This window comes from Eleutherodactylus coqui, chromosome 1, assembly GCF_035609145.1.
Source record: "Eleutherodactylus coqui strain aEleCoq1 chromosome 1, aEleCoq1.hap1, whole genome shotgun sequence".
NCBI lineage: Eukaryota > Metazoa > Chordata > Amphibia > Anura > Eleutherodactylidae > Eleutherodactylus > Eleutherodactylus coqui.
The window spans coordinates 458056864-458070940 of NC_089837.1; the positions used below are offsets into that span (position 1 = coordinate 458056864).

Here is a 14077-nt window from a genome sequence, read left to right on the forward strand (position 1 = left end):
GCGGCCACTTTGAAGAATCGAAAATATAAAACATATTCTGGTTTAACACTTTAATGCCAAATGTGTTCCTTCATCATTATTATGTTTTCCATATGAATCTACAAAGTACATGTAGAAAATAAAAAAAAAACAAGGAAAACCACGGTAGGAAAAGATGTGTCCAGACTTTTAATTGGTACTGTATAGAGATGAGCGAGCACCAAAATGCTCGGGTGCTCGTTACTCGAGACGAACTTTTCGCGATGCTCGAGGGTTCGTTTCGAGTAACGAACCCCATTGAAGTCAATGGGCGACTCGAGCATTTTTGTATATCGCCGATGCTTGCTAAGGTTTTCATTTGTGAAAATCGGGGCAATTCAAGAAAGTGATGGGAACGACACAGAAACGGATAGGGCAGGCGAGGGGCTACATGTTGGGCTGCATCTCAAGTTCACAGGTCCCACTATTAAGCCACAATAGCAGCAAGAGTGGGCCCCCCCACCCCCAACAACTTTTACATCTGAAAAGCCCTCATTAGCAATGCATACCTTAGCTAAGCACCACACTACCTCTAACAAAGCACAATCACTGCATGCATGACACTCCACTGCCACTTCTCCTGGGTTACATGCTGCCAAATCCCCCCCCCCCCCCACGACCCAGTGTCCACAGCGCACACCAAACTGTCCCTGCCCAGCCTTCAGCTGCCCTCATGCCACGCCACCCTCCTGTCTATTTATAAGTGCGTCTGCCACAGGAAAAGCAGGCACACACTGCAGAGGGTTGGCACGGCTAGGCAGCGACCCTCTTTAAAAGGGGCAGGGCGATAGCCCACAATGCTGTACAGAAGCAATGAGAAATCCAATCCTGTGCCACCTCCATCTGGAGCTGCACACGTGGGCATAGCAATGGGGAACCCATGTGCCACACACTATTCATTCTGTCAAGGTGTCTGCATGCCCCAGTCAGACCGCGTTTTTTTATAAATAGACACAGGCAGGTACAACTCCGCAATGGGAATTCCGTGTGCACCCACAGCATGGGTGGCTCCCTGGAACCCACGGGCTGTACATAAATAAATCCCATTGCATTGCCCATCACAGCTGAGGTAGTAATGTCATGTTTAATGCAGGTGGGCTTCGGCCCACACTGCATACCCCAGTCAGACTGGGGTTCTTTAGAAGTGGAAACAGATGCATTTACAACTCCCTGTGGACCCACAGCATGGGTGGGTGCCAGGAAGCCACCGGCGGTACATAAATATATCCCATTGCATTGCCCAACACAGCTGAGGTAGTAATGTCATGTTTAATGCAGGTGGGCTTCGGCCCACACTGCATGCCCCAGTCAGACTGGGGTTCTTTAGAAGTGGAAACAGATGCATTTACAACTCCCTGTGGACCCACAGCATGGGTGGGTGCCAGGAAGCCACCGGCGGTACATAAATATATCCCATTGCATTGCCCATCACAGCTGAGGTAGTAATGTCATGTTTAATGCAGGTGGGCTTCGGCCCACACTGCATGCCCCAGTCAGACTGGGGTTCTTTAAAAGTGGAAACAGATGCATTTGCAACTCCCTGTGGACCCACAGCATGGGTGGCTCCCTGGAACCCACCGGCGGTACATAAATATATCCCATTGCATTGCCCATCACAGCTGATGTTATGTCAGCTGTAATGCAGGTGGGCAAAAAATTAATTGGATTACACTGTAGGCGAAAATTGGTGTACCAACAGTACTAATGTACCTGAGAAAAATTGCCCATGCCCAAGCGAGAGGGCAGGTGAAACCCATTAATGGCTTTGGTTAATGTGGCTTAATTGGTAACTAGGCCTGGAGGCGGCCCAGTTAAAATAAAAATTGGTTCAGGTGAAAGTTTCAATGCTTTAATGAGCATTGAAACGTATAAAAATTGTTTAGAAAAATTATATGACTGAGCCTTGTGGGCCTAAGAAAAATTGCCCGTTCGGCGTGATTACATCAGGTTTCAGGAGGAGGAGCAGGAGGAGGAGGATGAATATTATACACAGATTGATGAAGCAAACAGGTCCCCGTTTTGGATGGTGATAGAGAACGATGCTTCCATCCGCGGGTGCAGCCTACGTATTGCTTAGGTATCGCTGCTGTCCGCTGGTGGAGAAGAGAAGTCTGGGGAAATCCAGGCTTTGTTCATCTTGATGAGTGTAAGCCTGTCGGCACTGTCGGTTGACAGGCGGGTACGCTTATCCGTGATGATTCCCCCAGCCACACTAAACACACTCTCTGACAAGACGCTAGCCGCAGGACAAGCAAGCACCTCCAGGGCATACAGCGCGAGTTCAGGCCACGTGTCCAGCTTCAACACCCAGTAGTTGTAGGGGGCAGAGGCGTCACCGAGGATGGTCGTGCAATCGGCTACGTACTCCCTCACCATCCTTTTACAGTGCTCCCACCAACTCAGCCTTGACTGGGGACCGGTGACACAGTCTTGCTGGGGAGCCATAAAGCTGTCAAAGGCCTTAGAGAGTGTTCCCCTGCCTGCGCTGTACATGCTGCCTGATCTCTGCGCCTCCCCTGCTACCTGGGCAGCGGAAATGCGCCTTCGGCCACTAGCGCTATCGGATGGGAAGTTTAGGGGTTTCACAGTTGCAGGACGAACACCTCGATGAAAAAATGGATATGTCACAGTAGGGTTCAGTTAAGTCTCTAAAACATAGCTTTTATTGAAAAACTAAATAAAAAGGAGTTTGTAACACAAAGTCCTAAACTCTAGACACAAATACACAAATAAATAAAAAACTGCACCCCTATGTCAAATGAGGGGAAAGCAGTATATACGTTGCCTAGGAACCGATATTTTCTCCCAACGGAATTAAAGTTTCTATTTTTGTTCTCCGTGGTATATATCCTAGAGCTAGTTGGATAGGCTCGTTAAGAATGGTGTTCCAGCTTGTATAGACAGCTATAGATATTCAATAGATGGGGGACTTGTATCCGCTTTTTAGAGCACGTGCGTTATTCCTCCCAAATAGAGAAAGATGCATAGACTGTCAAACAATGCCGTAGGTGAGAGAATATTCACGCTACTTTGGCTAGTTTCAGAAAAATCCGATATAAAGCTGATATCAGAATGCTGTAGCTTGCCAACGTTTTTTGCGAGTTGTAGCCACCAAAACAAAAGTTATAATGCAGTACACCAAACTGCCAGCTCAATTATTTTGTAGGTTCAAAAAAATCAGTGGTTCAACGCGTTTCCGCTACCTGTTACGTAGCCTCATCAGGAACCATAAGAGAGTTTTTACAAACAAATCAGCTTCCAGCTAAACGGTTAATCCCCAAATTGGGATATTATAACCTTTTAAGAGGAGGGAGGTAGATAATCCTATCACTAGGTAGATCAAGGTAAATGAACCCAGTTTCCCCCCAGGAAAAATAGCTTCCAGCTAAACGGTTAGTCCCCAGATTGAGAAATCATAACCTTTAGAGAGAGGGAGGTAGACAATTCTATCACTAGGTAGTTCAAGATAAATACACCCAGTTTCCCCCCAAAGATAGCAGGAACAAAAACAAAAAAAAAGGCAGCAGCACCAGCCTCTGTGGTAGACTGGCGGCTATGAGTGTTCCCCTGCCTGCGCTGTACATGCTGCCTGATCTCTGCGCCTCCCCTGCTACCTGGGCCGCGGAAATGCGCCTTCGGCCACTAGCGCTGTCGGATGGGAAGTTTACCATCAGTTTGTCCACCAGCGCCCTGTGGTATAGCATAATTCTCCAACCCCTTTCCTCTTCGGGAATGAGAGTGGAAAGGCTCTCCTTATACCGTGGATCGAGCAGTGAGTACACCCAGTAATCCGTAGTGGCCAGAATGCGTGTAACGCGAGGGTCACGAGAAAGGCATCCTAACATGAAGTCAGCCATGTGTGCCAGGGTACCTGTACGCAACACATGGCTGTCCTCACTCGGAAGATCACTTTCAGGATCCTCCTCCTCCTCCTCTGGCCATACATGCTGAAAGGATGACAGGCAAGCTGCATCTGTGCCCTCAGCAGTGGGCTAAGCTGTCTCTTCCCCCTCCTCCTCATGCTCCTCCCCCTCCTCCTCCTCCTCCTCTGGCCATACACGCTGAAAGGATGACAGGCAAGCAGCATCTGTCCCCTCAGCAGTGGGCCAAGCTGTCTCTTCCCCCTCCTCATGCTCCTCCCCCTCCTCCTCAACGCGCTGAGATATAGACATGAGGTTGCTCTGACTATCCAGCGACATACTGTCTTCCCCCGCCTCTGTTTCCGAGCGCAAAGTGTATGCCTTTATGCTTTGCAGGGAACTTCTCAAGAGGCATAGCAGAGGAATGGTGACGCTAATGATTGCAGCATCGCCGCTCACCATCTGGGTAGACTCCTCAAATTTTCCAAGGACCTGGCAGATGGCTGCCAACCAGGCCCACTCTTCTGTAAATAATTGAGGAGGCTGACTCCCACTGCGCCGCGCAAGTTGGAGTTGGTATTCCACTATAGCTCTACGCTGCTCATAGAGTCTGGCCAACATGTGGAGCGTAGAGTTCCACTGTGTGGGCACGTCGCACAGCAGTCGGTGCACTGGCAGATTAAACCGATGTTGCAGTGTCCGCAGGGTGGCAGCGTGCGTGTGGGATTTGCGGAAATGTGCGCAGAGCTGGCGCACCTTTCCGAGCAGGTATGACAAGTCGGGGTAGCATTTCAGAAAGCGCTGAACCACCAAATTAAAGACATTGGCCAGGCATGGCACGTGCGTGAGGCTGCCGAGCTGCAGAGCCGCCACCAGGTTACGGCCGATGTCACACACGACCATGCCCGGTTGGAGGCTCAGCGGCGCAAGCCAGCGGTCGGTCTGCTCTGTCAGACCCTGCAGCAGTTCGTGGGCCGTGTGGCTCTTCTCTCCTAAGCTGAGTAATTTCAGCACGGCCTGCTGACGCTTGCCCACCGCTGTGCTGCCACGCAGCGTGACACCGACTGCTGGCGATGTGCTGCTGCTGACACATCTTGATTGCGAGACAGAGGTTGCGTAGGAGGAGGAGGAGGAGGAGGAGGGTGGTTTAGTGGAGGAAGCATACACCCCCGCAGATACCACCACCGAGCTGGGGCCCGCAATTCGGGGGGTGGGTAGGACGTGAGCGGTCCCAGCCTCCACTAAATTCACCCAATGTGCCGTCAGGGAGATATAGTGGCCCTGCCCGCCTGTGCTTGTCCACGTGTCTGTTGTTAAGTGGACCTTGGCAGTAACCGCGTTGGTGAGGGCGCGTACAATGTTGCGGGAGACGTGGTCGTGCAGGCCTGGGACGGCACATCGGGAAAAGTAGTGGCGACTGGGAACCGAGTAGCGCGGGGCCGCCGCCGCCATCATGCTTTTGAAAGCCTCCGTTTCCACAAGCCTATACGGCAGCATCTCTAGGCTGATCAATTTTGCAATGTGCACGTTTAACGCTTAAGCGTGCGGGTGCGTGGCGTCGTACTTGCGCTTGCGCTCAAACTGTGGCGCTAGCGACGTCTGGACGCTACGCTGAGAGACATTGCTGGATGGGGCCGAGGACAGCGGAGGTGAGGGTGTGGGTGCAGGCCAGGAGACGGTAGTGCCTGTGTCCTCAGAGGGGGGTTGGATCTCAGTGGCAGGTTGGGGCACAGGGGGAGAGGCAGTGGTGCAAACCGGAGGCGGTGAACGGGCATAGTCCCACCTTGTGGGGTGCTTGGCCATCATATGCCTGCGCATGCTGGTGGTGGTGGCTCCCCAGCTGATCTTGGCGCGACAAAGGTTGCACACCACTGTTCGTCGGTCGTCAGGTGTCTCTGTGAAAAACTGCCACACCGTAGAGCACCTTGACCTCTGCAGGGTGGCATGGCCGCGTCCACGTCCTCTAGGCTTACCCCTACCCCTCAGCATGGTGTATTAGCAGTAGTGCAGAAACAGAACGCTGTAATTAAATGTGCCGCTTATTGGCCTGTGGTTGGAGGCTGACTTTGTTTACGGAACCCCAGGAAATAATTTGGCGCACGCCTGCTGTAACACTTAGCTGGCTGCGTATTTATTTGGAGAACTACTACCCCCAGCAGACACGGACCCAGAACACTGAGCACAGTGACAGGCAGGCCAAATAGATTTTTTTCCAATATTTTTTGGAAAAGGACCACTGCGTATATTCAATCTATACTATATGTCTTCTGGCCCTGCCTACACAATTCTGTCCCTGATGTGTGTGTCACGGAACTGCAGTCTTGCACTGTTATTAACTGCAACAGAGCCGTGATTTCAGAGCCAGGAAATAATTTGGCGCAAGCCTGCTGTAACACTTAGCTGGCTGCGTATTTATTTGGAGAACTACTACCCCCAGCAGACACGGACCCAGAACACTGAGCACAGTGACAGGCAGGCCAAATAGTTTTTTTTCCAATATTTTTTGGAAAAGGACCACTGCGTATATTCAATCTATAATATATGTCTTCTGGCCCTGCCTCCACACTTCTGTCCCTGGACTATTACTGCAGGGCGCAATGCTCTGCACGGCCGATATACCAAAAAAAATAAAATGTGCAACACTGCTAAAAGCAGCCTCCACAGTACTGCGCACGGTTAGATGTGGCCCTAAGAAGGACCGTTGGGGTTCTTGAAGCCTACACTAACTCCTAACACTCTCCCTACAGCAGCTCCAACACGATACCACTTTCCCTGATCTCTGTCACAACGCATCTGAGGCGAGCCGCGGGAGGGGCCAATATTTATACTCGGGTGACACCTGATCTCACCAGCCACTCACTGCAGGGGGGTGGTATAGGGCTTGAACGTCGCAGGGGGAAGTTGTAATGCCTTCCCTGTCTTTCAATTGGCCAGAAAAGCGCGCTAACGTCTCAGAGATGAAAGTGAAAGTAACCCGAACATCGCGTGGTACTCGTTATGAGTAACGAGCATCTCGAACACGCTAATACTCGAACGAGTATCAAGCTCGGACGAGTACGTTCGCTCATCTCTAGTACTGTATGTTTACACCATGAAATCTGCACTGTTGCTATGGATTTATGACATGACTTATACTGTGCAGGTATTCTACTATCAGCTACAGGTGGTCATGTTGGGTGGCATGTGTCCTGTGTACCTCCGGGAGATGAGCTAATGGTCCCCTGGACTCATAAAGTATGTGTTAGGTACACCTACAGCAACTAGAACTACTAGGGATCAACACTGTATGAGTGACTGTCCTCACAAAGAAACACATAAGTTTGCATCACACGGTATGAGTGAAACTCTAACATTGTTTTGATGGTTATCATGACTCTACCTCTGCGTACAACAAGTTCTGGTGATATGAACTTATTGTTGGTGGCTATTAACCCTTTCCAATCCAATTTTGGATTCAGGGTTTCCTAAAAGGCTTTCTCTTTTTACTGTCCTACAAGTGTGCCATCTGTTGGCTAAAGCCAGTGTGTGGCCACCAGAGAGGCTCTGACAGCGGAGTGGTTGGCAATAGACAGTAAGAATACCCTGTCAGACGTCTTCTGACATTGGAGCTGTACAAGCTACAATGAGCAGCATGACTAAGTGTGTTATATATGATCAGATATAAACAATGAACGTTATCCCTCAGCTACTTCAGTAGTATATTGTGGTATGAATAAAATCATCTGTGGTGTAAGATATAACCTGTTTTTTTATTCCCTTTTTCCATATCTCTAGTTCCTTGGCTGTCTACTTTTGATAAACTTTGTCATGGTAACACTATGCCTCCCTTTATTCAAAAACATGAGCAAGCAGCCGTTCAATACGAAGACCTTAGTGCTTTCCATCTTCCATTCTATACTGCCTGGTAAGACTAAGAACTGCCTATTAAATATATACACACCGTCTTTATATAATTCATTGATTTACATATCAAGGATAAAGACTGATTCAACTATGGTAGAAGGTTCGAAAGATTGGAAGACTTTACACCCCGAGCCTTAACCCCTTAAGGACATGGCCTATTTTGGGCTTAAGGACACAACGATTTTTGGCGGATTTTCATCTCCACTTTTCAAAAGCCATAACTTTTTTACTTTTCTGTCGACGCGGCCGTGTAAGGACTTGGTTTTTGTGTGTCGAACTGTAGTTTTTATCGGTGCCATTTATTAGTTTTTTTTTATGATAACAAAGAGAAAACACATCAATTCTGACAGATTTTTTTTTCTACAGCGTTAATCATGCAGCATAAATGACACAATAGATTTTTTTTCTGCAGGTTGGTAAGATTACAAAGATACCAAAATTTTTATATTTTTTTAGGTTTTTCCACTTTTCTGCAATAAAAAACAATTTTTGGAAATCTTTTTTTTTCTAAATTGCTGCATTCAAAGTCCTATAACATTTTTTATTTTTTCATGGACGGAGTTCTGTGAGAGCTGTACTTTTTATTGGTACCATTTTGGGGTACATATGGCTTTTTTTTATCACTTTTATGACGTTTTTTGGGGAGGTAAAATGCTAAAAATTTGCATTTTGCCTCCTTTTTTGAGTGTTTTTTTAATGCGTCTTGCTGTACAGGATAGAAAGCTTGTTCAACTTATTGTACACTTTGTTATGAACATGACGATACCAAATATGTGTTGTTTTTTTTTACATTTTTCTTTTTTGTACACTGTTTTTAACCTTTTTTTACACCATTTGTGTCCCTCTGTAGGACTTACATCATAGCACCGATGATCGCTATGATAAGGCATTGCAGGACTTCTCTCCTGCAATGCCTTATCGCTTGTTATAGCGATCATAGGCAATGGTAATACAGGACGCCTGTAGGTGTCATCCTGTGGCAGCCGGATAGCGCGAGATGAGAAGGGACCAGTTGCGGGAAGTACCCCGATGCCATGACGTACCCTTACGTCCTGTAGAGGGAAAGGGATTAAAGAGGCCTAGAACATGAATAAAACAAAAGTTTTTTTCATTAAGATGTTGATGAAACTACATTTCTGTGATTTGCTGTGATGAGATATTCCTGGACATTGGTGTTGGATATTTCACCAGTAGTCCGCCATCATATACCTATCCCATCGTCCGCAGTCTTGTTCTTCCTCAGTCTTTATTTCCTGATTAAATCACTCACCGTGTTCCTCATTTACATCACCAAGACAATCTGGAATTCAATCCAGAATGACTTTAGGTCCTGCAATTTAAAGTCACTTTACAATCATGTGTTCAAAAACAGAAGTGCACATATTCGCCACAAGTTCATCATAGTTTATGGCCTTATAGTTCCCAAGGAAATGCTTTACAATCATACAAAACAACGACCGCGTCGCACCTTAACCCTTTCCCATCCAATTTGTATCCTGGTTTTCCTAGGGGGGCTTACTCTTTTTCTGCCGTAATACAACGGCACTATATGCTGGCTAAAGCCAGTACTGCATGAGGTGACACGTTGGATAGGCACCCCAGACAGCATGGGAGAGGGGATGTATACTTTTTTTTTCTCTTCAGTTACAACCTCCTAATTATATTCATGATGATGAGTAGGAGATCTCATGAGCACCTGATCACCAGGTAAAGTAGCTGCTGCTCGGGGTGCAGGAAGTCGCAGGTTCGAATCCTGACAGTAGCCCCCTCCAGAATGGCCTCCGTATTTTCCCAGGTACCTGTAGTGAAAGTCCTGCATGGATGTCGGCTCCCAAGAGTTTTCCTTTGGCCCATATCCTTTCCACCTTATACTGCAAACTCCCTCCCAATGAAGTCTCGTGTCCAGAATATTGTCCACAACACACTCCTCTTCCCCTTGAACATTCACTGGTGGAAGAGGTGGCTGGCTTCTTCCTGGAAAGGGGTCGTATGAAACACAGGATGGATCTTTAAATTGCTAGGCAGACCCAGATGGAACGCTACTTGGCCCATCATTGCCATGATTGGAAATGGCCCCATATATTTTGGTTCGAGCTTGAAAGAAGGGACCTGGCTCTTCAGATTCTGGGTAGACAACCACACCTTGTCCCCTACCTGAAAGGCAGGAGAGGCCCTGTGATGGTGATCTGCAGCTCCTTTGTAGTTCTCCTGGGCTTCCTGAAGTATTTCCTTTAATTTTTCTTGAGTTTCCTGTAAGGTTACCCAGTCTGTTGTTGGCTGTGGGGACAGGAAGTTCGACCGGGAGGCCTGGAATGGACACTGGATGTAGTCCATAAATCACAAAAAATGGACTCGAGCAATGTCTGTGTTGGGGAAATGTCCCCTAGTATGTCATTCGGCGTCCAAATTGAAGTGAATCTGCAGATTCAAAAGGATTAATAAGTACCAATTGGTAGAGAGAAATCACATACACCCTCTTTCGATAGTGTACAGGTCATGTCTGAGTTTATTGCAGTTAACACAGGTCTTTATAAGCATAACACATAATTAAAGTGACATTGATTTTGTGCCAAACATTACATACATGTTTACATTTCAGCATTTTCTTGCCTGCCACTTGTCACTTCAAAGTCTATTCTTAATATGTGCTTTTTCCTCATAGTCAGCTATCTTCTATATAGTTATTCTAATTATAAATTAATTTATGGCATTTATCGTCTGGGAGCTTTATCTTATCCACCTCATGACTAAATATCAGCTGTTTATTACTGTATGAGGTTGTCTTGACCATTTATTACAAGATACGGCCATAGTAACCTTCGCCTATCATTATATTAGTTTTATTAGAAATGAACATAATTCTAAAAGACACTAGTATTTAAAGGTAATGTAGAACAAAATGGAATCATGAGTAATTTCCCCCACACCTGGCGTTATTACATGTGAACTCTGCCATTGGTAGGCAGTCCACCCAATCATCATGGAGATGGGAGGTGAAGCACCAGAGATACTGTTCTTGAGTTTGGTTTGTCCTGTTCGGTCTGACCGTTAGACTGGGGGTGAAATGCTGAGGATAGATTTATGGTGATGCCCAGGGCTGTGCAAAAGTTCTTCCAAAACTTTGATCTGAACTGTACCCCCATGTCAGAAACTACATCATTTGGTATTCCATGCAGCCTGAAAACTTCTCTGATCCCCTTTGGTGGGGATGAAATGGGCTATCTTAGTAAGCCGGGCTACCACCACTAGAAGGTAGCTTGTTGATTTTCATATTTTTATCTATTTTCAGGTATTCTTGTGCTCCTTGCCTCATTCTTTGGATTTCTGCACTGTTGGATGAATGCTTTTGCTGAGATGCTCCGTTTTGCAGATCGCATGTTTTATAAGGTGACTGGACCATCCCACTTCTTATACACTGGTGTTGTGCCTTATATTGGTTTGTAATACAGTTGTTGTCTTCATTCTCTATAGGACTGGTGGAATTCCACATCCTTCTCGAACTACTACCGCACATGGAATGTGATCATCCATGACTGGTTGTATTATTACCTCTACCAGGATCTGCTGTGGGTGAGGATTCAACCATATGATGATTAGAAAAACCTAAAGATGTGATTCTGCACTAAGCAAGTAAACAATTCCTTATTTTTCAGCTACTCAAGAACCGTTGTCGCTCAGGAGTGATGCTGACCGTATTCCTCTTCTCTGCCTCTGCACATGAATATGCTTTTACATTGTCTCTTGGTTACTTTTATCCAGTCATGTTCTGCCTATTTGCTATTTTTGGAGGTATACTTGACCACAGTTTCCCTCTTTTTTCCATAATGTTGTTGTTAGTCTAAGTAGAAGAAATGGGCTCCCATTATGTTGCTGGGTTTTGACACCCAGGACAGAAGGGTCAAGTGCGCCAGTTACCAACCCCTTGTTTGGAAACTATGCAGTTCCTCTAGAGTTCCTCATCAGCAATAATAAAAGGAACAGCACTAACCAAGCCTGGTCTCCTCCGTCTGAAGAACCCCTTAGTACCCAAGTGACCTGACTCTGGTAAATATGCCTTTGGTTAGTTGGGTCCAAGGGTGTAGACTTAATTCACCTCTATGTTTAGTTATTATTTACACCTAACCATCACTATCCCCTTTGGCTTCTTCAAAGCTGCAGCACCTTGTGTGCTAAGATGCAAAGACCTGTCAACATCCTACAGTAAGTACCTTGGACCGGCACTAAAACGGAAAACAATAATACTGCAAGCTGGAACGTATAAGTTGATACACCTTCCATGACTTCGTGGCCGGCTTCATTGTGTATAACCAGTACATAAAAATGCAACCTTGAAATCACACTTTTTAAAAAATTCTCCCCCACTTAAAGGGGTTGTCCCGCGCCGAAACGGGTTTTTTTTTTTTCAAACCCCCCCCCCCCCGTTCGGCGCGAGACAACCCCGATGCAGGGACTGAAAAAAAGAACAGCACAGCGCTTACCTGAATCCCGGCGCTCCGGTGACTTCTATTCTTACCGGTGAAGATGGCCGCCGGGATCCTCTACCTCCGTGGACCGCAGCTCTTCTGTGAGGTCCATTGCCGATTCCAGCCTCCTGATTGGCTGGAATCGGCACGTGACGGGGCGGAGCTACACGGAGCTACACGGAGCCCCATAGAGAACAGCAGAAGACCTGGACTGCGCAAGCGCGGCTAATTTGGCCATCGGAGGGCGAAAATTAGTCGGCTCCATGGGAACGAGGACGCCAGTAACGGAGCAGGTAAGTATAAAACTTTTTATAACTTCTGTATGGCTCATAATTAATGCACAATGTATATTACAAAGTGCATTAATATGGCCATACAGAAGTGTATAGACCCACTTGCTGCCGCGGGACAACCCCTTTAAGACAGTCTTATAGGACCAGTTTGGACCTTGTTACACCACAGTATAGTCCTGATTGTTTTAATATATCATTCCGTTTCGCTTGAGCAATTGTAGTTGATTTCCTACCTTAAGCTGGCTAAACACATTTGATAAATGTCATTTGAATCCTTCCAAATTTGGTGGGATCTACCCATGATTAAACATGAATGAGGGAAACTAGACAATTCCTTGACAGCAGACATATCTTATGCCCCTATTGGATTTAAGCATCCTCACAGGTATCCGAAGGGTTAGCTCTCCATTTTGAAATTAATATGGTAACACAACCAATCCAATCAAAATTATTCAACCCCCATTGCCCAATTTACAAACGTTTAGCTGCTTGCAAAAAAAAATAATCAAGCAAAAACAATTTAAGGCCGGCAGCACATCTGGGTTGGATTGCGGATGTGGAGTCGTGCAGCGGAATCCGACCCTGTGCCTGGCTGGGGACCCCGCGTACCTGTCAGTTGTCGTCTTTCTTCTGTACTGCAGATAGGCCGGACGGCTCAACGTCGGACATGCGTAGTACAGATTTTACCGCGCCAACGCCTAGTGATTACGCAGAATCAACGACCTGTCCGAAATGTTAATTGCAGACTGGCCGCGGGTCGCACGACTTCCATTGACTTTAATGGAAGCCGTCTGTGCGGACACCACACTACAATACAGCATGCTGCAATTTTTCCTCTGCGTGTGGAAAGTTGCAATTGATTTACGATATAGTGCAGGAAAAAGCCATTTTTCCCATAGCATACTATGGACCGTTTTGCTGCGGAATCCGGTTGTGTGCAGTCAGCCTAAGGCCTCCTTCACACGAGCAAATTTGCATTGCGAAATCTATGGGGGGATTCCGCCGCTGGATTCCACAGCAAATCCAGCCCATAGCATGCTACGATACAACAGTGATTTCCCTCCCACGAGCGGAAATTGATTGCGATTTATGACTCACGGGTGAGAATCGCACCATGCTGAAATTCTGTGCTGGCTACGCGCGGCCGTCTTCCACTGAAGTCAATGGAATCTGTCCGTCCCATGGCACTTCCGCAGTGAGCACTGTGGAAGTATCACGGAATCCGCGTCATTTCAGAGCACCGGCGGCTACTGCGCATGCATGATGGAGTGCCAACCAGCTCATCCGCAGAGCTGAACATAAGCCGCCGGAGAGGTATGCAGGGTCGAACTCCGCTGCGAGAATCACGCATACGGAATCTGACCGGCCTGTGTAAAGGAGGCCTTAAGTGCTCAACACTATTAACATACCAAGTGATATCCCCAAATGAAACACAAAGTACCACTTTTAACCCCTTAATGACACGGCCTATTTTGGGCTTAAGGACGCAATGATTTTTGGCAGATTTTCTTCTCCATTTATCAAAAGTCATAACTTTTTA

General features: G+C 46.9%; 1 protein-coding gene across 1 annotated transcript in view; it reads left to right on the forward strand.

Annotated features, from left to right (window-relative positions):
• Window positions 1-14077, forward strand: part of LOC136583093 (sterol O-acyltransferase 2-like) — a 78718-nt gene that overhangs the window by 52812 nt on the left and 11829 nt on the right. The window contains exons 11-14 of the mRNA XM_066584222.1: window positions 7653-7782; window positions 11071-11168; window positions 11253-11351; window positions 11435-11570. Of these exons, the coding sequence (XP_066440319.1) occupies window positions 7653-7782; window positions 11071-11168; window positions 11253-11351; window positions 11435-11570 (463 nt within the window). The remainder of the gene's footprint in view (window positions 1-7652; window positions 7783-11070; window positions 11169-11252; window positions 11352-11434; window positions 11571-14077) is intronic.